At 44.6% G+C, this 26,937-nt stretch overlaps 1 protein-coding gene across 4 annotated transcripts in view; it reads left to right on the top strand.

The window, feature by feature from the left end:
• The window catches only part of LOC102456275 (N-acetylated-alpha-linked acidic dipeptidase 2), a 63,348-nt gene that overhangs the window by 7,326 nt on the left and 29,085 nt on the right, over window positions 1-26,937 (top strand). For all 4 annotated transcript variants that reach the window (XR_012900760.2, XR_012900761.2, XM_075919382.2 and 1 more), the window contains exons 3-12: window positions 5,116-5,302; window positions 7,892-7,993; window positions 8,876-9,001; window positions 9,865-10,051; window positions 10,719-10,812; window positions 12,226-12,324; window positions 18,815-18,900; window positions 20,116-20,235; window positions 20,745-20,827; window positions 23,826-23,889. Coding sequence is in view for 2 of the 4 variants with exons in the window: in XM_075919382.2 (XP_075775497.2) it covers window positions 5,116-5,302; window positions 7,892-7,993; window positions 8,876-9,001; window positions 9,865-10,051; window positions 10,719-10,812; window positions 12,226-12,324; window positions 18,815-18,900; window positions 20,116-20,235; window positions 20,745-20,827; window positions 23,826-23,889 (1,148 nt within the window). In the remaining 2 variants the exon portion in view is untranslated. The remainder of the gene's footprint in view (window positions 1-5,115; window positions 5,303-7,891; window positions 7,994-8,875; window positions 9,002-9,864; window positions 10,052-10,718; window positions 10,813-12,225; window positions 12,325-18,814; window positions 18,901-20,115; window positions 20,236-20,744; window positions 20,828-23,825; window positions 23,890-26,937) is intronic.

The raw sequence follows: 26,937 nt of genomic DNA, 5'->3' as shown, positions 1-26,937 counted from the left end.
GCTTCAGAGAGGGAGTTCTCCAGGTAGAGAAGAAGCAGATACAGGAGTCTTGAGGGAAGTGGGTGTTGTGTTTGGGGTTTTCTTGCTGTGTGCTGGGCTTGTGTTTGTGAGTGAGGGTCGGTGTGTGTTCTTTTTTGTTTTTTGTTTATTTATTTATTTATTTATTTTTCCCCTGTGTTTGAGAGTGAGGCTTTTTTTTTTCTTTTCCCCACCTCCCCTCTGCCCTCCTCCTCCCCTTGATGGAGTTTGTGCTGTGATTGGCTGTGATTGGCAGGTGGAAACTGTTGGCTTCTAATTAAAGTTTGAATTCTAGAAGCCTCTGCTGATTGGCTGAGCCTTGGTAGGGGGAGGGGCTTTACAAGGCAGTGGGCAAGCGACCAATGAGCTTGCAAACAGGTAAGTGCTAACAGGGAGTTTTGAGAGGGAGTTTGGAAGGGGAGAGGGAAGGGGGCGAGGGTCTCTTGCCTTTCTTTTTAAATCCCTTTTCCAGGACAGCAGCGATGGTTGGTGATGGGTCTGCTGTTGTTACCTGCACAGCGTGTGCCATGTTTGTCTTCCTCCCGGAAGAAAGAATGGATTTCATCTGCACCAAGTGCAAGCTGGTTGACATTTTGGAAGAAAAAATTAGAGGACTGGAGGCCCAAGTGTCGACCCTACGCTTGATCAGAGACGATGAAGACTTCCTCGATAGAAGGCAGCATTTAATCCTTCAAGCACGGCAGGCAGAAGAGCCAGAGAGGGCAGTATGTGACCAAGAAGAGAACTGGCAGCATGTAACTTCTAGAAGGAGAGAAAGGCCAGCACAGGAATCCCCCGATGCTATAGAGGTAAGCAATCGCTTTCAAGCTTTCTCCGCAGGCTCTGCAGTGCTGAAAGCTCTGGAAGGGACCTCACAAGGAAGAAACCAGAAGGGAACACCATCTACTGGAAGGCATGGGATGCGTAGTCCTACAGATGGGGGTTCCACGGCCACCCCCCCCAAAAGGAAACGACGGATGGTGGTGGTCGGGGACTCCCTCCTAAGAGGGACTGAGCCATCCCTCTGCCGTCTGGACCTGGAATCTCGAGAGGTGTGCTGCTTACCAGGAGCTCGCATTCAAGATGTCACTGAGAGGCTTACCAAGCTGATCAAACCTTCGGATCACTACCCCTTTCTGCTTCTCCATGTGGGAACTAATGATACGGCCAAGAATGATCTTGAGCGTGTTACTGCGGATTATGTAGCGCTAGGAAGAAGGATCCAAGAATTTGGAGCACAAGTTGTATTCTCCTCCATCCTCCCTGTTGAAGGGAAAGGACTGGGCAGGGATCGTCGAATTGAGGATGTAAATGAGTGGTTGTACAGATGGTGTCGCAGAGAGAGCCTTGGTTTCTTCGACAATGGGACTCTGTTCTGGGCGCAAGGATTGCTAGGAAGAGATGGGATCCACCTAACGAAGAGAGGAAGGAGCATCTTTGTGGGCAGGCTTGCAAACCTAGTGAGGAGGGCTTTAAACTAGGTTTGTCAGGGCGCGGTGACCAAAACCCTGAGGGGAGTGGGAAAGTCGGATACCGGGAAGAAATGCAGAGAGGAAGGGGCAAGAAAGAAGGACCCATGTTTCGAATGGAGAAGATAGGACGATCAACTGGTTACCTGAAGTGTTTGTACACTAATGCGAGAAGCCTGGGCAACAAACAGGAAGAACTGGAGGCCCTGGCTCAGACCAAGAAATATGATTTAATTGGGATAACAGAGACTTGGTGGGATGACTCGCATGACTTGAGCGCTGTCATGGAAGGGTATAGACTGTTCAGGAACAACAGGCAGGAGAGAAAAGGAGGAGGAGTTGCACTATATGTAAGAGAGCTCTACGATTGTTCTGAACTCCAGTATAAAGGGGGAGAAAAACCTGTTGAGAGTCTATGGGTTAAGTTGAAAGGAGCAAACAACAGCATTGATATTGTGGATGGTGTTTGCTACAGGCCACCGAATCAGGTGGATGAGGTAGATGAGGCTTTCTTCGGACAACTGAGCGAAGCTTCCAGATCGCAGGCCCTGGTTCTCGTGGGAGACTTTAATCACCCTGACGTCTGCTGGGAAACCTATACGGCAGTACACAGGCAATCCAGGAAGTTTTTGGAGAATGTTGGGGATAACTTCTTGACACAGGTACTGAAGGATCCGACCAGGGACCGTGCGCAGCTTGACCTTCTGCTCACAAACAGGGAGGAACTAATAGGGGAAGTGGAGGTGGGTGACAACCAGGGAAGCAGTGATCATGAGATGGTAGATTTCAGGATCCTGACCAAAGGAAGAAAAGAGACTAGTAAAATACACACCTTGGACTTCAAAAAAGCAGATTTTGACTCCCTCCGAGATCTGATGGGCAGAATCCCCTGGGATGTTAACATGAAGGGGAAAGGAGTCCAGGACAGCTGGCAGTATTTTAAAGAAGCCTTATTGAAGGCACAGAAAGAAACCATCCTGACACGTAGCAAGAGAGGCAAACATGGTAGGAGACCGGACTGGCTTACAGGGGAAATCCTTGGTGAACTTAAGCACAAAAAGGAAGCTTACAAAGAGTGGAAACTTGGACAAATGACCAGGGAGGAGTTTAAAGGTATAGCTCGAGAATCCCGGAGGGTTATCAGGAAGGCGAAAGCGCAAATGGAATTGCGACTGGCTAAGTATGTGAAGGATAACAAGAAAGGTTTCTACAGGCATGTTAACAAGAAGGTGATCAGAGAGGGTGTGCAGCCCCTAATGGATGAAGGAGGTAACCTAGTGACAGATGATGTGGGGAAAGCTGAAGTACTCAATGCTTTATTTGCCTCTGTATTCACGGACAAGTTCGGCTCCTGGACTTCTGCGCCAAGTGACGCAAGATGGGATGAAAATGAACAGCCCGTGGTGGGTAAAGAACAGGTTAGGAACTATTTAGAAAAGCTAAACGTACATAAATCCATGGGTCCGGACTTAGTGCATCTGAGGCTACTGAGGGAGTTGGCAAATGTCATTGTGGAGCCTTTGGCCATTATCTTTGAAAAGTCGTGGAGATCGGGAGAAATCCCGGATGACTGGAAAAAGGCAAATGTAGAGCCCATCTTCAAAAAAGGGAAGAAGGATGATCCAGGGAACTATAGGCCGGTCAGTCTTACCTTGGTTCCTGGAAAAATCATGGAAGGGATCCTTAAGAAATCAATACTGAGGCACTTGGATGAGAGGAAAGTGATTAGGAATAGTCAGCATGGATTCACAAAGGGCAAGTCGTGCCTGACCAATCTGATTAGCTTCTATGATGAGGTAACTGGCTCTGTGGACATAGGGAAGTCAGTGGATGTTATATACCTTGACTTTAGCAAGGCTTTTGATACGGTCTCCCACAATATTCTTGCCAACAAGTTAAGGGATTGTGGATTGGATAAATGGACGGTAAGATGGATAGAAAGATGGTTAGAAGGCCGGACCCAGCGGGTAGTGATCAATGGCTCGATGTCAGGATGGCAGTCGGTTTCTAGCAGAATTCCCCAAGGTTCGGTTCTAGAACCGGTTTTGTTCAATATCTTTATTAATGATCTGGATGAGGGGATGGATTGCACCCTCAGCAAGTTTGCGGATGACACTAAGCTGGGGGGAGAGAGAGATATGCTTAAGGGCAGAGATAGGGTACAGAATGACTTAGACAAATTGGGGGATTGGGCCACAAGAAATCTGATGAGGTTCAACGAGGACAAGTGTAGAGTCCTGCACTTGGGACGGAAGAATCCCAAGCATAGTTACAAGCTGGGGACCAACCGGTTAAGTAGTAGTTCTGCAGAAAAGGACCTGGGGGTTACAGTGGATGAGAAGCTAGATATGAGTCAACAGTGTGCCCTTGTAGCCAAGAAGGCTAATGGCATATTAGGTTACATTAAGAGGAGCATTGCCAGCAGATCCAGAGATGTCATCATTCCCCTTTATTCGGCTTTGGTGAGGCTGCATCTGGAGTATTGTGTCCAGTTCTGGGCCCCCCACTACAAAAAGGATGTGGACGCATTGGAGAGGGTCCAGCGGAGGGCAACCAAAATGATTAGGGGCTGGAGCATATGACTTATGAGGAGAGGCTGAGGGAGTTGGGTCTGTTTAGTCTGCAGAAGCGAAGAGTGAGGGGGGATTTGATAGCACCCTTCAACTTCCTGAAGGGAGGTTCCAACGAGGATGGAGAGAGGCTGTTCTCAGTAGTGACAGATGGCAGAACAAGGAGCAATGGTCTCAAGTTGTGGTGGGAGAGGTCCAGATTGGATATTAGGAAAAACTATTTCACTAGGAGGGTGGTGAAGCACTGGAATGGGTTACCTAGGGAAGTAGTGGAGTCTCCATCCCTAGAGGTGTTTAAGTCTCGGCTTGACAAAGCCCTGGCTGGGTTGATTTAGTTGGAATTGGTCCTTCCTACAGCAGGGGGCTGGACTTGATGACCTTCTGAGTCTCTTCCAGTTCTATGATTCTATGATTTAGGTGCCTCAACTTCAGTTTTGTCTCCACAGTGATCCACAAAACTGCTCCCTAAACTTGTAGGCATCTAAATTTACTCTGTGCCTAAGTTTCTGCCTCTCAGCAAGCATGTTGCTCCTCCCTCCAGGCATTGGGCCAACTGGCTCCCACCTATGCCTTATAGCAGTTCAGAACACATGCATTCATCCACTTAAGTTGGAAGCAGAGCTCAATATAGTACATATGATTAATGTCTGCCTCCTAAATGAGACCTCATTCAAAATTTGGCAGGTGGCAGTGCAGCCAATCTCATAATATTTATCACAATGGTTAGAGCACTCACCCAGAATATGGGAGACCCTGGTTAAAATCCCCCGTCTTTGTCAGAAGGGCAGAAAGGATTTCAGCAGGCAGTCTCCTCCTTAGGAAAGTGGCATAACACTTGTGGAAGTTACTCAGAATGAAAAATTGAGCTGATTAATCTTAGGAAAGATTTCTGCACTTTACCCTACATCAGGTTCTGATAACTGTCTTGTGCTGCTCAGTGTTTCATTTAAGAGACTTAACCATAGCAATTTACTCCTTGCATGTGTTGTGAAGATTATTGACTCTTCTGTCAATTGCTTTTCTGAACTCTGCTTACCCATGACTTTGTTTTGTTTTAGTTTATTCACAAAGCTCCCTCACCTGGCAGGAACAGAACAGAACTTTCACCTAGCTAAGCAAATTCAAGCCCAGTGGAAAGAATTTGGATTGGATTCAGCAGAGCTGGTTCATTATGATGTCCTCCTTTCTTACCCAAATGAAACTCAGCCCAACTATGTCTCAATTATTGATGATCAAGGGCATGAGGTGATCTTATTTTAATAACTATATGTTGAATAGCTGTTTAAAGAAACAGGGTCAGATAGTACCCACATATATACCTGTACATCTTCATTGTGTTTTATAATCTGAAGAAAACTCTCAACCTTAAAAAGGAAAGTCCGCTATTGGCCAGGTCTCTTGGACTAATGACTAGAAATGATTTCTGCCAGGACAAATCAGTGGAGATTGCTTATATCCTGCAAACACATGAAAGTTGTCCACTGGCTTATTGCACCCTTTTTGTGTTGCTGTGCAACAAACCAAGCACAAGGCTGGTTTTGTGTGTGGTAAAGCCAACCCTACCCTAAGATCCAATGTCAATATTTCCCTGCTTTTCACATACAATTTTGACACCTCCATATGATTAGGGTTTTTTTCTGGCTTCCCCTCTTAAAAGTGTCTAGCGCACCGAAGTAGATGTAATAACATATGAATGCATTACATGCCTGCCTTCTCTGCAGAATACAATAATATCATGGAGGAGCTACAATAGTCTTGCAGAATTAAGAGTTTGGAAAATAATATGAAATATAAAATAACCATTCAAATGAAAGTGAAATCTTTGTTTATTCCATTTATATGTTAGAGAAGGGGCAAGTAGCACTGCCATAATTAAGGTTGTCTAACAGTTTCCATTCTAGGATCCTCTTTTCAGTCACTTATGCCATTGCCACACTATAAACATTTAGACTGAAATTTTCCATGCTGGGTGTCTGCCTCATGCGGAATATTTTTTTTTAAAATTTCTGCTGAACAAGTATATTGTTTTGCCCATGTTAAATTCTAATGACCTTTTTTCTAAGAAGCTCTGAAACCCCTATATTTGGAAGAGGGGCTTTGGCAGAGATTGCTTTGTGTCAGGGATGTGCCTTTTCTTATCCCTGTGAAAAATATATCTAGATTTGCTCAAGTTATAAGCCTTTGAGGAATTGAGGTTTACACATGATCAGTAACTACTTGGTATATCTTCACAGTTAAAGTCCATGAAGACTTTGTATCCATGGAGCATGCTCCAGCCTAGGGCTGAGCAGGAGTTTCCTGGACTTTGGGATGCTGCACGCTGGGCTTTGAGACTGAAAGTAGGGCAGCTGCCTCCCCTGTGCTCACAGAGCCCCCTCTGTTGACTTCCAAACTGGGGAAAAAAGAAAGCCACATGGATGGCATGGAGAGAGGACACGAGCCAGACCAGGGTGAGGACAGGGAGAGGAGATTGGGACAAGGAGCCTGTGGGGGTAGGGAAAACTGGTCCTGGGAACTAAGGTTGGGGGCAGTTGAGGTGAATTGAGGAGTTGGAGGTAAGGAAGACTGGGACTGGCAGCAAGTGAAGTGGAAGGGAAGACAATTCAAACAAAGAACCATGCTGTGAGGGAAGCATTGGGCATGACCCTGGCATAATTAGTGATGGGAAAGGAACACTGGAGCGTAGGGACAGTGGGATAGAAACTCCAAGTGAGAAGATTAGAAGTGGCTGGCACAGGAATGGGGATTGAAATGAGAATCATGTGGAGTAGAAACTGGGACTGGCTAGATGAGGAAAATGGGACAGGGATAAGGAGCCTGGGTGAGGAAGAGGCAGGACTAAGACAGGTATAGGCTGGAGGGTGAAGGGGAGTAAGGGTGAAATTTGGAGTAAATGGTTAGGACAGTTTGTGGCCACTAGAGCACTATCCCCTCCAGTCTATGAAATTACACACACACAAGTTAGGATAAAATAACATTATTAAGGTTTTAGAGTCAAGCACTGAAAAGACAGGAAATGCCAGAATTAAGATTGCCTGCGTATTGTTAATTCAGCCCCATTGTGCTCATGCTTTAATTGTATGTTCACATATTCTCTGGCATTTCCTACCTTTCGGGTACTTGACTTTGCAACCTTAGTGTGTGCACATGAAAATCCCACTATTCTGCTAAGTGGACAACCAGTCTCAAAGTAACATACCCTGAAAAATTCATGGACTAATTTTGTTTAAATACACAAATAAATAAATAAACAGATGAATACATAAAATATTTACATAATAATGATCAGATCCAAATTAAACGCCTTATCCTTCTACGCTTATTAACACTGAGTAGTGCTTCAGTGTATGAATGAGAGTAGAATGGGCTTTAGATATATGGGAGTATTCTGAATAGTAACAAAAGTTCTTAACCTAATCAGAGAATAGATTAACTACTGAAATAATAGGAGGGAGCAATAATATAAGTGGAAGCCACCAGTAAATTACAAAAAGTCTCTATAAAAACAGACACAAACTAATTGTCATTCATTTTCAGCAATCTTTAGTTATTCCTCTGTTTGGATTCAGAGGAGTCATAAAACCTTATATTCACACCTATATCTATCTATCTATCTACTCTCATTCAGTTATGAAGTTCTAACTATGTATACCTTTCTCACTTCATTACACATGATTTATTTTTTGCTATTTTCATCTAAAATGGTGTTCTGTTTTAATAACTAAATTTAGTGCACAAAATTTTGCCAAGACTTCACTGAACTTGCCCAGAGAGAGAATTTCCCATATAATTTTTATTAAAGTAACTGTTTATTCTTCTTGGCTCTTTTGGTAGATTTTCAATACATCATTGTTTGAGCCGCCTCCTCAGGGATATGAAAACATTACTGGTGTGCTGCCACCATATAATGCTTTTTCTGCACAAGGAATACCAGAGGTAGGAAAATAATTCTTATGAATCCTGAGGGCTGAAACCGTATTTTGGGAAAGAGTCACTGTCGATCTGTTGTTCTGACTTCTTAGCATATTTTTGCAGAGAGCTCAGTTAGGTAAGGTGAATACTGAAGTTCATTATGCTATAGCTTAACGAACAGCTACAGTTTGTGCTGAATACAATACAGTCTAGAAGTTACCCATTTAACAAAAAATGTTCTAAAATTATTCAAATCAGATATTACAATTTCTATTTAGAAAGATACTTCATTGTCTAGGTAAGGCTCATATCGTTCCTTCTACTGGGGAAACCTAGGACATAGGGTGGCAGGAAGTACTCTGAAATTTATCTGCTTTATTCATTAAGAATTCTCGTTTGTTTTAAATCTGAAGCACACACATGCTATGAAAGGCCATACTTCCTAAAGTTAATGTGATTGATTCTTCTGTGGGGAATAATACCAGAAAACATTCAACACACATGTTGCCTCTCATGAGTGGACTAAAATAAGTAAAATAGGAAGTCTGTCTATTGAGTAGCAGCGTATTAGGAATAGCAATTTTTTCTGCACTCATGCCATAAACAGTTTGCGCGTGCTTTGCCAGAAGAACAATCGAGTACTGTAGTATTCAACATCAGATAATGAGGATGCTTCTAACCATGGGTTTATGTAAAGAATTGAAACAAGCCTTTCTATCAAATAATTTGGGAGAATTTTGCCATTCATTTTAGTGGGCACTGGATCAAGCGTGTAGAACTGTATATACTGTGTGTACTGTATAAGAGATGTTCAATAAATAAAGTTGTGTGATTTTAAAAACAGATAGTTTATAAGGCTAAAACAGAATAATTTCTAATTTCTGGCCTTCTTTTTTCCCCGGACAGGGAGATTTGATGTATGTGAACTATGGCCGTACCGAAGACTTTTTCAAGCTAGAGCGAGAAATGGGAATTAACTGTACTGGAAAGATTGTTATTGCCAGATATGGGAAAATCTTCAGAGGAAACAAAGTAAGTTGTAGGGTTGGGGTAGGATGGTAGTGTTCATTTCTCTTTCTTTCTTTCTCTCTCAAATCATAATTAGATCAGCAAATTAAAGGTCTGACGCCGCTTACATTGAACATTAAGCCCTCGCTACAGAAGCCCAAGAATGTCATAGCCAAATGCAAAAAATTTGACATTTCTCAAAAGCAAATAATTTTGCAGGTTAAAAATGCCATATTAGCTGGAGCCAATGGGATTATACTGTATTCAGACCCTGTTGACTATCCTGTTGTTCCTTCCAAAGAGAGATTTTTATTCCTTTATACCATGAAGTAAATGTTTTACTGTAAACTAGAACATGTGAGCCAATTCTGATCCAAGAATCAGGCCTGCAGTGTATGCTCATAATGTGTATTAATAATGACTTGAAAAACAGGAAAGTGAGACGGCTGGTTTGGAGTACTGAAATTGTGACTGAGATGAATTCACTCTCAGAAGGTGCTTGCAAAAGATTAGTTTAAGAGGATTTATTAGCCCATACAACCAGTAAACATTACTGCCTCTTTCCATCCATAGATCTCAAAACATTTTCAAGGAGTAGGTATTGTCCCATTTCGACACCTGGAAAAACTGAGTCATGGAGGTTAAATGACTTGTCTAAGGTCATACAGCAAATTTAGCTGTGTTGACAATAGTACCTTGTTCTCCTGCCTCAGACTTATGCTTCATGCTTGAGATCATGCTGCATTTTGACATACGTTTCCCTTGAGTTAATAATTCCACATAAAAATTCTGACGTGTCTCCTGATTGATGATGTGTTGCAAAGCCCTAGAATATCATAGCCAAATACACATATTTTGACATTTCTTAAAAACAAATAATTTTGCAGGTTAAAAATGCCATATTAGCTGGTGCCAAAGGGATTATACTGTATTCAGACCCTGCTGACTACTGTGCCCCTGGAGTAGATCCTTATCCATCTGGCTGGAATCTTCCTGGAGGTGGAGCCCAGCGTGGAAATGTTTTAAATCTGAATGGGGCAGGGGATCCTCTCACACCAGGTTATCCAGCAAAAGGTGAGTGACAGATTTGTAGCTCTAAACATCGGACACTTTCTGAACTGGTGTTGAAAAGGATCTTGTCACTAGTGATTAAACTGTTGTTCATACTCATCAAAAAAGTCCTGCTGTTTAAGAGGATTTCCAACAAGAGTTTATTTTCCTAGGGTGGAACACGTTTTCATTCCAACTGGCCTTCCTCAAGTAAAAACATTTCCTGGCAAATATCTCTCTGCATATTATCCAGCATTTACAGTACTTATAAAACAGAATGTGCATAGACCACGCATTAAAAATGAGTTTGGATTTACTGAGATTTGCAAGGAACTATGTTTCTCAAGAGGACCAACTGAAACTGGATTATAGCCTACCATCAAAGAGGAGAAATAATCTTGCTTGGATGTATATTTCTTTGCTGATCATAAATGCCAAGCAGAAAAACATCAGTTTATGTTCATATGGATTGAAATTTCTACTTTAAAACTAGCAATTGCTACTGGAGTCAGTAGAATTAATCCCTGATGTGTGATAAAATGGTAGGTGATTAAAGGTTATATATCAGGGATCAGTGTACGTTGATCCTAGATGCAACTGTTGGACTCTTTTTTACAAAAACCATTTCAATTAAAAGACAAACTGATGAGGACGGGAAACCTGATATTCCAATATATTCTTGGTTTTTCAGAATATACCTTCAGGTCCAATATTGACGAAGGAGTAGGAATTCCCAAAATTCCAGTTCACCCCATTGGATATCATGATGCAGAAATACTATTACAGTAGGTAGAGATCAATCCTTTGTACTTGGGTTCAGTATTCATGTTCACACTGCAAAAAGTCTTTTCTGCATTGAAAGTTAGTAAATTGATGCCCTTTTTATTGCTTCTGCCTGTTACACACATACACACTCGAGTATACATATAAAAACATAAGAACATAAGAATGGCCGTACTTGGTCAGAACAAAGGTCCATCTAGCTCAGTAGCCTGTCTGCCGACAGTGGCCAGCACCAGGTGCCACAGAGAGGGTGGACCGAAGACAATGATCAAGTGATTTGTCTCCTGCCATCCTTCTCCAGCCTCTGACAAACAGAGGCCAGGGGCACCATTTCTATCCTCTGGCTAATAGCCTTTTATGGACCTAACCTCCATTAAATTATCTAGCTTCTCTTTAAACTCTGTTATAGTCCTAGCCTTCACAGCCTCCTCTGGCAAGGAGTTCCACAGGTAGACTACGTGCTGTGTGAAGAAGAACGTTCTTTTATTAGTTTTAAACGTGCTACCCATTAACTTCATTTGGTGTCTTCTAGTTCTTCTATTATGGGAACTAATAAATAACTTTTCTTTATTCACTCTCTCCACACCACTCATGGTTTTATATACCTCTATCATATCCCCCCTAAGTCTCCTCTTTTCTAAACTAAAAAGCCCCAGTCACTTTAACCTCTCTTTATATGGGACCCGTTCCAAACCCCTAATCATTTTAGTTGCCCTTTTCTGAACCCTTTCTAAGGCCAAAATATCTTTTTTGAGGTGAGGAGACCACATCTGTAAACAGTATTCAAGATGTGGGCGTACCATAGTTTTATACAGGGGTAGTGAGATATTCTGTCTTATTTTCTTTCCCTTTCTTAATAATTCCTAATATCCTATTTGCCTTTTTGACCGCCGCTGCACACTGTGTGGAAGTTTTCAGAGAACTATCCACGATAACTCCAAGAGCTCTTTCCTGAATTGTCATAGCCAAATTAGTCCCCATCATACTGTACGTATAGTTGGGGTTATTTTTTCCAACGTGCATTACTTTACACTTATCCACATTAAATATGCTGCAGAAATACAAACAATTGTTCTCTGTAAATCTTTTACTGAAAGACAAAATGGGGAACAATTTTATTCTGTAGATTTTCCCCAAAAGAGATACAAGACTAGAAGTTTATTTTATTAGTCTTTCTACTTAACTCTATCCTCATTTTAGTGTATGAATATCTCTAAGCATTTTTAAAGAATTTATGCTAATTCACAGGCCCTCTTAGCAAATAGTAAATAATTGCACATACAGTTTGTTCAACACAATCATCTAGAGCTTTGTAATCCTTCCTCATACTCATTTTCAAGTGTGTTACTTCTGTGGAGAGACTTCGACTCTTAGCCCATTGGCTAACTGTTTTTGTCTTGGTTTTAACTTAACAGCTTCCTGGGAGGACCTGCAGCACCAGACAGTAGCTGGAGGGGAAGCATCAATGTGTCTTACAACATTGGTCCTGGATTTGCAGGCAGCTATTCTACAAGGTTTGTTTGAACACTTTTAACTATTTATTGAACATTGCAAAACCAAGTAAAACCTTTCAGGATAGGAGTCTGAGGAATATTTCATCTTGGAGCTTAGCAGAGAAATTAACTTCCCTATGAAACGGCAGTATAGCTGGATGACAATCTTTAAATCCTATGTCAAAACAATGGGCCTCCTGCATGACAATGAGAAGACTGCTATTGAACAGGCATATATACATAAAAGCCATGTATATCTCCCAACTCTGCTCTTACATTAAGTTTCAGTCAATATTTTCTTGACAGTTTCAAAATTTAACATTGGTCAAGAGTAACTAGCCTTTTTATTAACTTTTCCCCATGTCTAGAGAAAAGCAAATGTTTTAAAACCTTTCTCTTTCTTTTTCTTCAGTTCTTTTTCTAAAGACTAAGGTAGTGTTTTCTAAACTTTTTAAGACCGAGGAACACCAAACAATATTTTTTTTTAATGAGGAACACCAAGGATTCCTTAAGCCAAGGATTCCAAAAGCCAAGATCCTTAAGATAGCTAGGCTCTTATCTCCCATAGAAATCTGTGCGAGTTAGATACCTAAAATCTTTTGAGGATCTGATCCAAAATGTGTTGAACACACTGGAGAGCAATAAACTGTATAATGAGAGGAAAACAATATTAAAATGGACAGAACATGTATTAGGTTGCTAATTACATTTCTTGATTACTTATTTATTCATAGGATTTTTGACACCCGTTACAGTATCCTTATAAATCAGTTATTGGAGAAGCTCCTATGGCTTCACCACGTTACAGGCTCAGGGCAATGAACCTGCAAGCTTTTGTGCACCAGAGTAAACTTTATGGATGGGAATAGTCCTATTGAGTCCAATGGGATTGTTACATGTTTAACTTTTTGCAGGCTCAAAGCCTTGGGTTTACCATCTCTTCTGGGCAACAGTCCATTAGTTGTGCTGAAGAAGATATTGGTTTTGACAGCTAGAGAGCTTTGCCACTGAGAAAATAACTTCCAATGAGACCTGGTTGGATTTTTGCCCAGGGCAGACAAATGTGTTTTTTGTTTCACAAAGAAAGAGAGGACTGGATATTCTTTGTCTTTTGCTGAGTTCCTAAATAGTGAATGATTTTTTTTTATGCTCTGGCGAAGCTTGATCACTTTGAGTATGTCTCCACAGCAAAGTTATTTCAAAATAACAGCCGTTATTTTGAAATAACTTTACTAGCGTCTACACAGCCAAACCGCTGTTTTGAAATTAATTCGAAATAGCAGAGCGCTTATTTCGAATTTGGTAAACCTCATTCCACGAGGAATAATGCCAAATTCAAAATAGCTAATTCAAAATAAGAGCTGTGTAGATGCTTATTTCGAAATAGGGGCCTTCCCAGGGTGCCCTGCTGGCCACTCTGGCCCAAACCAGGAAAACTCCTCTCCTTCCCCGCAGCCCTGGAGCCCTTAAAGGGGTAGACTCTGGCCATAGTGCCTGTGCCAGCTGCAAGCCTGCCAGCACAGAGCCAGCAGTTGCTGCCCCTGGCCCACCATGAGCCAGCAACTCACTGACACTCAAACCTCCACCCAGGAGCAGCCCGAGGCCGGCTGCGGCAGCTGGCGCCCCAGGCGGAACACGCGATTAGCGCCCCTGCCTGCAGGACCGTCAGTGGACTAATGTCATCATCGGGCACCCCAGGCAGCGGCACCCTAGGCGGTGGCCGAGTCCGCCTATAGCCACAGGCCGCCCCTGCCTCCACCGCTCCCCAGGAGCAGTCTGCCAGCTCCCAGGGCCTGCCAGGAGCCATAAAACCCAGACCCCTGCCCCTATTATGATGCCCTGGACCGCATCCTGGGGCGTCAGACAGTCTGTGCCCCCAAGGTGCTCATCGACCCTGGGGCAGAAGGTCCTGACCAGGGCATGGAGGAGGTGGAGGAGGAGGAGGAGGACGATGGCCGGGAGTCGCAATAGCCTGGAGGAAGCGTGGCACTCACCCAGGACCCCCGAGGCATCACAGCAGCCATGTCACCGGTGTTGTCCGAGGCTGGAGAGGCCTCAACATGTGAGTACCATCACTGTCCCCTTATGTGGAGCGGGTCAGGGGAGGCGGAGAGGGAGACCAGGGACCACGCGTGTGAGCCTTGCTGACAACGGAGCATGCAGCAACCTGTGCATGTGCCGTGCCACTCTGGGCACATGGCCCCGGCTAGCTGCCATACAGGGGCCCTGGCCTGTTACCCACATGTGTGTATGTATGAAGGCACATGACATGCTCCTGACCCCGGGGAGGGACACTGCATGTTGCCCTCTCTCCACAATCCCCCCCCAACGCAGAAGCAGGGCACATCTCCCCTCCCCCACACCCATACCCACACTATATACAGCATAGGGGCAAGGGTGCAGTCCCGGGCCAGCACACACTCCCAGGGATAGCAGGACATGCCAAACATGGCCTGTGTGCAAGCAAATCCGCTTTAATGGTGCGGAGACCTGCCGTCCTTGCCTTGCAGAGGGGGGTTGGGCTTCACCCATTGTGTCCCTAGGGAGAACTGACCACTTCTCTTGTTTCTCCACAGCCGCAGCAGCTGCGAGTGCAGGGCGCACCACCCGCAAAGGACATCCTCCTGCACCTGAGCCAGCTGGGTGACCCGGAACCAGAAGGAGTACCATCGGCAGTACCTAGGGATCCTGCAAAGGCAGGTACGCATCCTGGAGCACTGGGTGCATGAAGACCTGCAGCTGTGGTGGGAGAGCTTGCAGGAGCTGCTTTCTCAGGGCAGTGCCATCTACGACCACCTGCAGACCCTGGTGCAGAGATTGCTGCTTCCTGCCACTCCAGCCCCAGATGCAGCCCCAGCTATTGCTCCTCCTTCCCCTCCCGCCTCTTCCTCCCCTCCTTCCCACCCACCTCACCCTCTGTACCCACTCCCCCGGGGATGCTGAGGCCCCCACACCCACAGTGCTGGGAGAGAGGTGGACCATCAAGACCCCCAACCCTGAGATTCTCCTCCCCCTTCCTCCCCTTGCCTCCCCCTCCCAGGTTTATCCCTCCCCTCTCCCACCCTCATCCCCCCCCCCCCCCCCCGTTATGTTCAATAAAAAGAGTTTGTTTTTGGCAACACACAAGTTTTTATTTTACATCAGGAAGGGGGGTTAGGGAGGAGAAAGTGGAAGGACGTGAGGATGGAATAAGGCACATGGCCCCAGTAGAGCATGCCAGGGAGACTTCACTCCTCCTCTGTCTGGAAGCTCTTCCGCAGGGCCTCCTGGATATTGACAGCCCCCTGATGGGCCTCCTGGCTGGCAGCCATATGGGGCTGCACCTACAGGCCAGCCAAGTGGCCTCTGCCATCCAGCCTGGCAGGAAAGCCTCCCCCTTCCTTTCACACAAATTGTGTAGCACACAGCATGCTGCCACCATGTGCAGAATATTTCTCTTGGAGAGGTCCAGGCGGGTGAGTGGCATCTAAATCAGGCCTTCAGCCAGCCAAAGGCACCCTCCACCATGATGTGGGCCCTGCTGAGCCTGGCATTAAAGACCTGCTGGGAGGGGTTGAGGTGTCCCGTGTAGGGCTTCATGAGCCAGGGTTGTAGTGGGTAGGCCACATCCCTCACCAGGTACACAGGAATGTCCATGTCCCCGACCCTGATGTGGTGGTCGGGGAATAAAGTCCCGGCATGCAGCCTCTGGCACACGGAGGAACTGCGGTACACCCGCATGTCGTGTGCTTTGCTGGACCAGCCCACGTTAATGTCCCCCTACAAAGGAAGTGGCCCCGGTGGTTAGACACAGCTTGCAGGATGACTGAGAAGTATCCCTTCTGGTTTATGTACAGGGAGGCCTGGTGGTCTGGAGCACGGATGGGGATGTGCGTCCCATCGATTGCCGCCCTGCAATTGGGGAAGCCCAGGGCGCCAAAGCCCTCGATGACCACGTCCATTTCAGTGAGGTGGATGACTCTGTGGAGCAGCACTCTACTGATGATCTTGACCACCTGCAGAGGGACACACAAAATCGAAAGTCACTGGGGTGCCATGGTGGCTGAGAGTGCTCCTTCCCCACCACTGCCCCACATCCCTCCCCCCAGGAGCAACCCCTTCTGCAATCCTGGCCACCGCGGGCAATCCATAGTGCGGCTGGGACAGAACAAACCCTCCCGGGGAGGGGACTTGCACCACCTCCCCCCCTTTTCCCTGGGGCAGCCCATCCCTTCCTTGCCCCCCCCCCCCAGCACAGTGGATAGAGACTGCCATAACTACTGAACTGATGCCCTGCTGGAACTGGTTTCAGCTGGCCTTAAATGCGATTCAGCATCCAATCACTGTGGACTTGCTATTTCGAAATAGAAAAACGCTATTTCGAAATGCATTTTGTGTATAGACGTATTAAATATTTCTAAATAATACATTCTGAAATAACACTGTAATGTAGACGTACCCTCTGATCTGCTGTCTTTATGTCCTTGGAGAATTAAAAACAGTTTATTCCTATGTTTTCACTGTTCAGTTGTTTCATGCAATTTAAATGACCATTTCTCCAATTACCATTTAATCAGACTTACTTATTATTTTTCTATAAAGAAAAGCATCATGTTCTTATGAGATTTTTAAAAACACATTTCCATAATTAAATATTGTCCTATCATTTGGGGTCAATATTTAATATACTTTCATTTACTATTTTTCTTTTTATTGTGATCTGTGGGTCTGTTGTTAATCTATCCTGTCTTAAAAGTGTTGAAAGGAAATATTATTGGCATGACTCTCTTTGAAAGTATTGTGACAAATTTCATAAATAACTTTGAAAGTCAACGAATTTGTGTGTTTGGTGGAATTTTTCTTTATCATCCTTCAGTTTCAAATAAATATAAGGAAATGACTGCAGTCCAATAAGATGTATAATCATGCTTAGCACATTGGCCATGTAGATGTAATTTCATTCATAGATTGCAAAACAGTTTATTTCAGAAATAAAGTTTCATTATTCCTGCTATATGATGGGGAAGTTGAAATGTCAGATGAGGTCACGTATCAAGCCAGTAGCAGTGCTGGGAATTGGTTGCCCTGTGTTGTTGGATTATAATATTAAAGTAAAATTGTATATATGGATTGTGTTCTCACCTTTTTATTTTAAGTTTCATTCACAGTTTTCTTGATACTTTGACATTGGTAATTAGCAGGGCTCGCCAAGCCGTGGTGAGTCCCGCTCGCCAGCCGTGCTGTCTGGCGATCTGCGCATGCACAGATCGCCCGAACCCAGCTCTTCTGGGTTGCAATCTGTTTGCCACGGGCGAGTAGATTTCATAGTTTGTTGAGCCCTGGTAATTAGTCATTTTAATTAACTTTTAAATATTTTGCCATCAAGAGCATTGTTTCACATTTTTTTCTTATCTTGGCCTTATTCATTCCTGTCTGCAAAAACTACATTTATATTGGGGAAGTAAAGAGGGGATTGAAATGCAATTCATCCCCTCTACATGGAGGTAAGCTACAACATCTTAACCCAGGCCTGGGCAAAATATGGCCCGCGAACTGAATGCAGCTTACCAAGCCACCAGATCCGGCCCGCAGATGCTGCAGGGAGCCTCAAGCAGGCTCCCTGCTTGCCTTGCCCCACCCGCATGCCACTCAGAAACGCAGCTGTGGGATTTTTTTTTAAACTGTGAGTCTGGAAGGAAGGGGAAAGCTTTAGGAACTGCTCCCGCCCCCAGCACTATCCTATTGGGCAGTTTCTGGCCAGAGACTGGCCAATGGAACCTGCCTGTTTCAATAACAGGCAGCCATGAAGCACAAGGGGCTCCAGAGCACATGGCTGCTGCCTGTATCGGGGCAGGGCAGGCAGGGTAGGCAGGGAGGCTGATTCAGGAACTGCTGCTGGCTGGCAAGTCTCCTGGCAAAGCCTACCTCTGGCACCTGAGTCCCTTCCTTCCCCAACCCTCTGCCCCCTACTCAACATACCCAAATCCTCTGACCCTCTTCTGCACCCATATCCCCTCCCAGATCCAGCACCCCAATCACCTGCCCCAGAACACAGTCCCCTCCTGTCCTAGCTCACAACCCAAATCCCTGCACCACCCCCTCCTGTACCTCAATGACCTGCCCTAAGTCACAGGCCAACCCCCTCTACCTCAGTCCAGTGCCCCAGGTCACAACTGCCCCCTTCACCTAAACTGCCTTTCTTACGCCAAGCTCCCTTTTGCACCAAACCTCCATCCCAGATCCCGCACCTCCTCCATTAATATCATGGAAGAGTGAGGCTATCGACCACTTTCCAAATTTTTGGAGTGGCCCCTCATCAAAAATTATTGCCCACCCCTGACTTAATCCTTTGGTGGGTGCTAAGCCAGCCTCATTTTATTATGATATTTAAATAGCTATTATAGCAAGTGCAAGGGCTTCTTCTACTGGTGTTCGTATAATGTGTTTAAAATTGGTTCATCTAGCACTGCTCCTACCCTAGTAAAAACCTCCTCAAGTCATAGATATCAACTTCATTTCACTTTTGTTTCAGAAAGGTCAGAATGCATGTCCACACAAACAGCAAAATAACACGAATTTACAATGTCATTGGCACTATCCATGGAGCCGTGGAGCCAGGTGATTTTTTTTCATTTGGTGAAGTTGTTCTTAAATAGCATGAGGTTTAATGTTTCTGAGAGAATCAGAACTGGAAAAGGCTTATTAGGTCATTTTGTCCTTGCCATCACAGTGTTCCTCTAAGAGAACTGTTAAGTGGTATATAGATGAGAATGCTACAATAAACTCACTGGGCCAGCCTTGCGTAGGACATCTCATTTTCTGTAGGACCTCTATCATATCATCTGTACAATCTTACACCAGCATGTTCTAACACAACACAAAGTATAATGGACTAGTGATAAGCTAGACAAAGTTGAGGATGTTGTGGGATTCAGAACTTGGAAATACAGGATCTGAATCAAAGTCTACATCCTCATTTGTCAGTTGCTTGTATCTTTATAGGGGCTTAAATGGAAACCCTGCATACAAACTTTGGGATATTTGGTATTTGACTATGTATCCTGATTTGAATTCTGCACCTAGGTTACATCACAATAACACAGAATCTAAAATTGCTAAAATTATGATTGATCAGACAGTTAGATGTGGGTAGTTTTATTCTAACCATATTTCCAAGATAAGGAATGAAAAGATTATTAAAACAAATCTACATAGGAACAAAGGTTATAAACTGGAAAACAAATAAAAAATATTTGTGTCAGATTGTAAACTGCAACACAATCAGTAGGGAATTATAGCATGGGCTTTTAAAAACCATTGTACAGTAAAACTCCGATAGTCCGGCATCCAGCTGTTCGGCACTCCCAATACTCCAGCATCAACATGCCAAGTGCTCCTGACCAGATGATTAAAAAGCCTGCCACTCAGCACACTTGCTGGCTGTAACCAGAGGGAGCATACGGGGAGTGGGATCTTGTTAAAGTATGGAGAAGAGCGTTTTGCTTCAGCGAAAGGGAAAGGGGAGGGGAGAGGGAGGAGGATCAGGTTACAGCACAGAGGAGACCCGAAGAGGAAAAGGGAGCAGAGAGGGAGGGAGATTGTGTCTTGGCCAGCTGTTAAGCCATGCAGCTGTACCAGACCTCCTGATTCTCCGGCAAATCTGATAATCTGGCACCAATTAGGTCCAAAAGGTGCCAGATTATCGGAAGTCTGCTGTGATTAGTTTTCATTATAGTTTGGGAAAGTTGGGAATGAAATTAAAGGAAAAGACTGAATTATAGGTACCCCGAGTGTATTCTGAATTAGAGACTGATTCTGTATCTTTGTTCCCAGACAGATATATTATTCTGGGAGGACATAGAGATTCCTGGGTATTTGGTGGGATTGATCCAACCACTGGTACAGCTGTTCTTCAAGAAGTTGCTCGGAGTTTTGGCAAAATGATGATGGAAGGTAACATTATTGTAACTGGAGAAGGTGAAACTCAAGGGCTATGAAAAACACTATTTGGAGGAATCAAGTGGACTTTACCAGTAAGCAGATGCATATACCTTATGTTGGTGCTATGCATAGGATTGAATTTCACATAATAGGCCTTGCAACTTGTAACGTGCATACACATGAATGTGAGTGAGGCACCTAGAGAGCTCCTAAACATGGATATATCTGCAATTAACTTAACATGGCAGATAATGTGAACTGCTTGAATTTCTGCCTTCATTGTCTGTGTAAAATAAGTCACTCAGTTGTGACTCTGGGATTTTGCCTTTATAATAAAAATATTGTAGTGGTCTACAGAATTTGGGGGGATCTACAGAATTTGGGGGGAAGAATTTCACTGATACATATTATGCATAATTTTCTGTGGTGTACTAAGGGTTTTTTTTAAAGTGACTCAGTCAATGGTGGCAATCTCTATTTGAATTTTTCTCCTTAAATCAAATTTAACTGTGTGATTACAGGTTGGAGACCTAAGAGAACTATTATTTTTGCTAGCTGGGATGCAGAAGAATTTGGACTATTAGGTTCCACAGAGTGGGCCGAGGTAAATAAAGAATAGTACAAAAGCATAAATGATGAACATGTGTGGCTCTGTGTTTCCCTCTATGGGCCTAATTCTGTGTGGACATACCCTGTTTAAATTAATGGAGCTTGAAGCAGATTTAGGGAGGAGGTCTGTCTATACTGTTCTCATTGTAGGATTAGGGTACAGTTGTTTGTAGCACAGCAGGGTCCTAACTAGGGCTCCTAGATACTACCATAATATAAATGCTAGCTAATAACAATGGTATGCACACAGTAATTCCTCTAAAGATGTAAAGACTACAGGAATGTCAGCTTTAAATCAAATACACTAAGGAAGAGTATGGTAAATTACTGTCCTGTTTGAAAATACGTTTTTTCAGCAAGCAAAATGGCCTCCAAAAATTGAGCGCCAAATCATGTCATGGTGATCCATAGGCACCCATTGGGACCTCTGCATGTGGAAATCAACACCATGTGCTCTATTTCAAAATAAGAGCTGTGTAGACGCAACCTATTTCAAAATCTGTCCAGTAAAAAAAACCAGAAAATACCGGATATATAAAGCAAATGTATTCTTTAAGTGTAAGTGAGTATTTTCTGTCTTTCTCGGACGGAAGGCCAGCTGGGACTGTGGGAATTTAAAGGCACAGCGTCTCCCTTTTTGGGGGGTGAGGAGCAGAGTGGTCAACCAATTTTTTTCCCTGCCATGTTCAGGATTTTTTGTGAAAGTATCTGGCAACCCTAAATGGCAGAGTCATACTGAATCTCTGGACTATAACAACCTCTCAGACTTTAGCCCTAGTGTCTCTATGTAATTATCTTTTAGCTTCATTTTGGTGCCATACATCCCTCCTTCTGAATCCTGGATTAGACTGACTTTAGTCAATGCTCAGTTAAAGGTTCTCTGCAGCAATTTACCTGATTAATTTTTCATCCACTAAATCTTGAGGAAAATTAACCCTTTGCTCATTAGGTCAGGGATGTAACCACAATCTCTGAAAATGTATCAGCACTTCATACTTCTGGAAACATTTGTTCATAGTTGAAGTGATTAATTCAAATCAAGTGGCTAGTGAACTGCCTATGTATAGCTACATGTATCTATAGATAGATAGATATTTTCAAGTTTTACATTAAATTAAATATATCACACACACTCAGGCCTCTTCTCTCTCTTTTTTCCATGGACACTGTCTCTTCCTTTCCTCACCCCCACTCTCACACACATACACACATGTGATTCATATTTGATTTACATTTGATTCTTCAATCATTTTTATATTACAGGCAGTCCCAGACTTACGCGGATCCGACTTATGTCGGATCCGCACTTATGAATGGGGCTTTTCTCGCCCCGGAGCTCATGGGCGGTGGGTTGCCGCCTGTGTCCTCCGGGGCGAGAAAAGCTTCTCCCGGTCTCCCTGGTCTGCTGGGGGGATCCAGCAAAGCCGTTGGACCCCCTCAGCAGACCAGGGACACTCGAGCAAAGCCACCGCCTGGGCGGCTTTGCTCGTTTGCCCGGGAGCAAAGCCGCCCAGGCAGCGGGACTCCCACCGCCTCGGCGGCTTTGCTCCTGTCCCCCTGGTCTGCTGGGGAGGTCCAGTGGCTTTGCTGGGTGTCCCTGGTCTGCTGGGGGGGTCCAGCGGCTTTGCTGGACCCCCCCCAGCAGATCAGGGAGACAGGAGCAAAGCCGCACAGGCAGCATCCCGCCGCCTGTGCGGCTTTGCTCGGGGGCAAAGGAGCAAAGCCACACGGGCGGCAGGGTCCCTCCGCCTGTGCGGCTTTGCTCGGGTCTCCCTGGTCTGCTGGAGGGGGAGGGGGCGCAGCTAGTGCGCTCCGCCCCCAGCAGACCAGGCTTTTGTTGCGGGACGCCTCGGGTAGAGCAGCTGGGGTGCTGCCGGGTTGGTCCTGTGGGAACCTACCGGGCAGCGCCCCAGCTGTTCTGTCCCAGGCTCCAGATTCAGCCGCTGTTGAAACTGATCAGGCTGATTCCAGGAAGCTGGGGGCAGAGCAACTCTGCCTCCGGCTTTCTGTAGTCAGCCCCTGGTCAGTTTCAGTGGCAGCAGCTGAATCTGGAGCCAGTTCCGACTTACATACAAATTCAACTTAAGAACAAACCTATAGTCCCTATCTTGTATGTAACCCGGGGACTGCCTGTATACTAATTTACAATAGAAAATTACCAAGTATCATGATTACAAAAGACAAGTTAGACTATCAATTGACCAGTACCGATTATCAAACCAATTAGAATTCGAAGTACTAAACTACTAGCAGATTGGTACAATCAGAATACCAATTTTAAAATCAATTTCCAGTTTGTAAAGTAAAAGTAATTACATTTAAATAGTCCAGACCAGAATTAAATGTTTTGTTTATTTGAAACAAACTTTCTTGGAAATTTTATTTCTTGTGAAACTTCAACATTTTGACTTTTCATTCCAATTCAGATTTTTTTTAAATGTTAGCATTTTCTGTGGCATAGAAATTCCAAATTTCAAAAGCTCTCGTTAAAATGGCATTAAGGCTGAGAGTCCATATCTATAATTCAGGGTAAGATACAGGACAGGGATATTGTAATTATTCCAAAACCAAGTGTTGCGAAGCCCAAAATTCAGATTTAATATTGACCTTGAAAGTAATCCAGACATATCAAGCCATGGAAATGCACAATTAAGGCACTCATACAGCCTTAACTCAAGTCTGTAACAACACTATGCATATAATATTACCACCAATAGCCTCGGCACACCATGTGTCTTCTCATGCACTTGCAACTTGCCCCATAATACTTTATGAATGGCTTGAAGATCAACATTAAAAAAACGCAACGAACACGGCTCAATTTCATGCCAGACCACTGGTCCATCTTATTCATTAACATAGTTAGGTATTTAATAGTATCTCTCACTTTGACTGGTCCAGAACCCCTTTTTTATTTATAGTAATCATGTTGCAATATCACATAATCACATATTATCAGTAAAGCAGATGTGTTTCCCTTTTCACAACTACAGGAGAATGCTAAAGTTCTTCAGGAGCGGGCTGTTGCTTACATCAACACAGATTCTTCTATAGAAGGTGTGTTTAATAATATTTTAAACTCTATTGGCTTCTTAGATGTAGGTAAACATTTTGCTGCATATTTATTACTGCATCAAGGACTTGTGATGAAAGGTACCTAACAGGATACAGGCAGTCCCCGAGTTACGCGGATCCGACTTATGTCGGATCCGCAGACACGAACGGTGCTTTTCTCGCCCCGGAGGACAGGAGCGGCGGGACGCCCAGTTGCGCCACGGTCCCGCCGCCCGCGTCCTCCGGGGCGAGAAAAGCTGCTCCGTGTCTCCCTGGTCTGCTGGGGGGGGGGAGGCCGACGCCTGTGGTAGAGCAGCTGGGGCGCTGCCGGTTGGTCCCGCAGCGCCGCTCTGGGCGCTACTGGACCAACCCGGCAGCACCCCAGCTGCTCTGCCCCAGGCATCCTGATTCAGCCGCTGCTGGAAAGTTTCAGCAGCAGCTGAATCAGGACTCCTGGGGCAGAGCAGCACCCCAGCTGCTCTGCCCCAGGCGGCCCCAAGTCAGCCGCTGCTGAAACTGACCAGCGGCTGACTACAGGAAGCCCGAGGCAGAGCTGCTCTGCCCCAGGCTTTCTGGAATCAGCCGCTGATCAATTTCAGCAGCAGCTGACTTGGGGATGCCTAGGGTCTTAAGTTGAATCTGTATGTAAGTCAGAACTGGCGTCCAGATTCAGCCTGTTGAAACTGATCAGCGGCTGATTCCAGGAAGCCCGGGGCAGAGCAACTGTGCCTCGGGCTTCCTGTAGTCAGCCGCTGGTCAGTTTCAACAGCAGCTGAATCTGGACGCCAGTTCCGACTTACATACAGATTCTACTTAAGAACAAACCTACAGTCCCTATCTTGTACGTAACCCGGGGACTGCCTGTATTGAGAATACATGGGGCAGAGGCAAATGTCGAGGACAGTGGAGAGAGAATCCAACTCAGATTTCATATTATTTTCCCACAACAAATAGCACCATAATGAGCTATGTAGTAGGGTAGAGACCTTTAGACCAAAGATAAGTGATAATATAAATATGCTTAAAATATGCTAATGAATTCAACAGTTTAACTTGGATTTTAATCTATTTCAGAACTACATTTGCTTCGATATACAGTTTGCTTTGCTATATAGTTTATGGAAGACAATGTTCACTGTACTAGATTGACTCTTTTTACAATGTCTCATGATTAGACTGTATTATAGATCGATATGGACATATTATGTAATGAATTAAGGCAGCACATAACAACTCATATTATCGATTTAATGTCACTGGGGATGTAGTTCACCCTGCTGCCACAGACTACTGCAATGAGCTATGCTCAGTGTTTTGTCTGTGCAGAGATGTGCAAGTGGAGCAGTTGCATAGGCACCCTCTGCTCTGTATGTGCTGGGGTGGGATCCCTATGTCAGCAACAAGGGAGGGTTTTGAGAGTGGCCCAGAGAGAGAGTGATGCACATCTGCATGGTTCAGAAGACCATACCACACCACTCAGGTGCTGTGAAGGGTGTATTAAGGTTGTGACACACTGGAATGCTGATGCTAAACTTTATTTGCAGGCCCCTAGCCATGTGATATCAGTCAGGGTTATAAATCATAGAATCATAGAGCTGGAAGAAACCTCAGGAGGACATCAAGTCCAGCCCCTTGCCCAAGGCAGGACCAATCTCAACTAAATCAACCCAGCCAGGGTTTTGTCAAGCCGAGAATTAAAAACCTCTAGGGATGGAGATTGCACCACCTCCCTAGGTAACCCACTCCAGTGCTTTACTACCCTCTTAGGCTGTGTCTAGACAAAAAACTTCACCTGCGTCTAGATTACAGCCGTGTTCTTTCGAAATTAAATTGAAAGAACGCGGCTTTTCTTTCAACGGCTGTACTCCTCATTTCACGAGGAATAACGCCTTTTTTCGAAAGTGCTTTTTCGAAAAAAGGCACTATGTAATGCAAACTGTGCTTTTTCGAAAGAGAGCATCCAGACTGCCTGGGTGCTCTCTTTCGGAAAAGCAGCTTGCTTTTTTGAAAGTACTGATTGTAGTCTAGATGCTCTTTTTCAAAAGAAGCTTTTTCGAAAGTATCTTTCGAAAAAGCCTCTTTCGAAAGAGGCTTGCAGTCTAGATGTAGCCTAAGTGAAATAGTTTTTCCTAATATCCAACCTAAACCTCCTCCACTGTAACCTGAGACCATTGTTCCTTCTGCCATCCGTCACTACTGAGAACAGCCTCTCCATCCTCTTTGGAACCTCCCTTCAGGAAGTTGAAGGCTTCTATCAAATCTCCCCTCACTCTTCTCTTCTGCAGACTAAACAAACCTAAATCCCTCAGTCTCTCCTCATAGGTCATGCGCTCCAGCCCCCTAATCATTTTGGTCTCCCTTCAAAATGTGGATCCTCTCGAATGCGTCCACATCCTTTCTATAGTGGGGGGCCCAGAACTGGACACAATACTCCAGATATGGCCGCACCAGAGCCGAGTAAAGAGGAATAATCTCTTCTCTAGATCTCCTGGCAATGCTCCTAATGCACCCTAATATGCCATTGGCCTTCTTGGCTACAAGGACACACTGTTGACTCATATCCAGCTTCTCATCCACTGTAATCTCCAGATCCTTTTCTACAGAACTGCTACTTAGCCAGTCAGTCCCCAGCCTGTAACAATGCTTGGGATTCTTCCATCCCAAGTGCAGGACTCTACACTTGTCCTTGTTGAACTTCATCAGATTTCTTTTGGCCCAATCCTCTAATCTGTCCAGGTCACTCTGGATCCTATCCCTGCCCTCCAGCTCATCTATCTCTCCCCCTAACTTAGTGTCATTTGAGAACTTGCTGAGGGTGTAATCCATCCCCTCATCCAGGTCATTAATAAAGATGTTGAACAAAACCAGCCCTAGAACAATCCTTGGGGCACTACACTAGAAACTGACCGCCAATCTGACATCGAGCTGTTGATCATTACCCGTTGGGCCCGACAGTCTAGCCAGCTTTCTATCCATCTTACAGTCCATTTATCCAATCCACATTCCCGTAACTTGCTGGCAAGAATATTGTGGGAGACCATATCAAAAGTT

Source organism: Pelodiscus sinensis, chromosome 1 (genome assembly GCF_052426305.1).
Source record: "Pelodiscus sinensis isolate ZL-2025 chromosome 1, ASM5242630v1, whole genome shotgun sequence".
NCBI classification, from domain to species: Eukaryota; Metazoa; Chordata; order Testudines; family Trionychidae; genus Pelodiscus; species Pelodiscus sinensis.
Note: the sequence above shows the minus strand (reverse complement) of the source record. Positions and strands in the feature narration are given on the sequence as shown.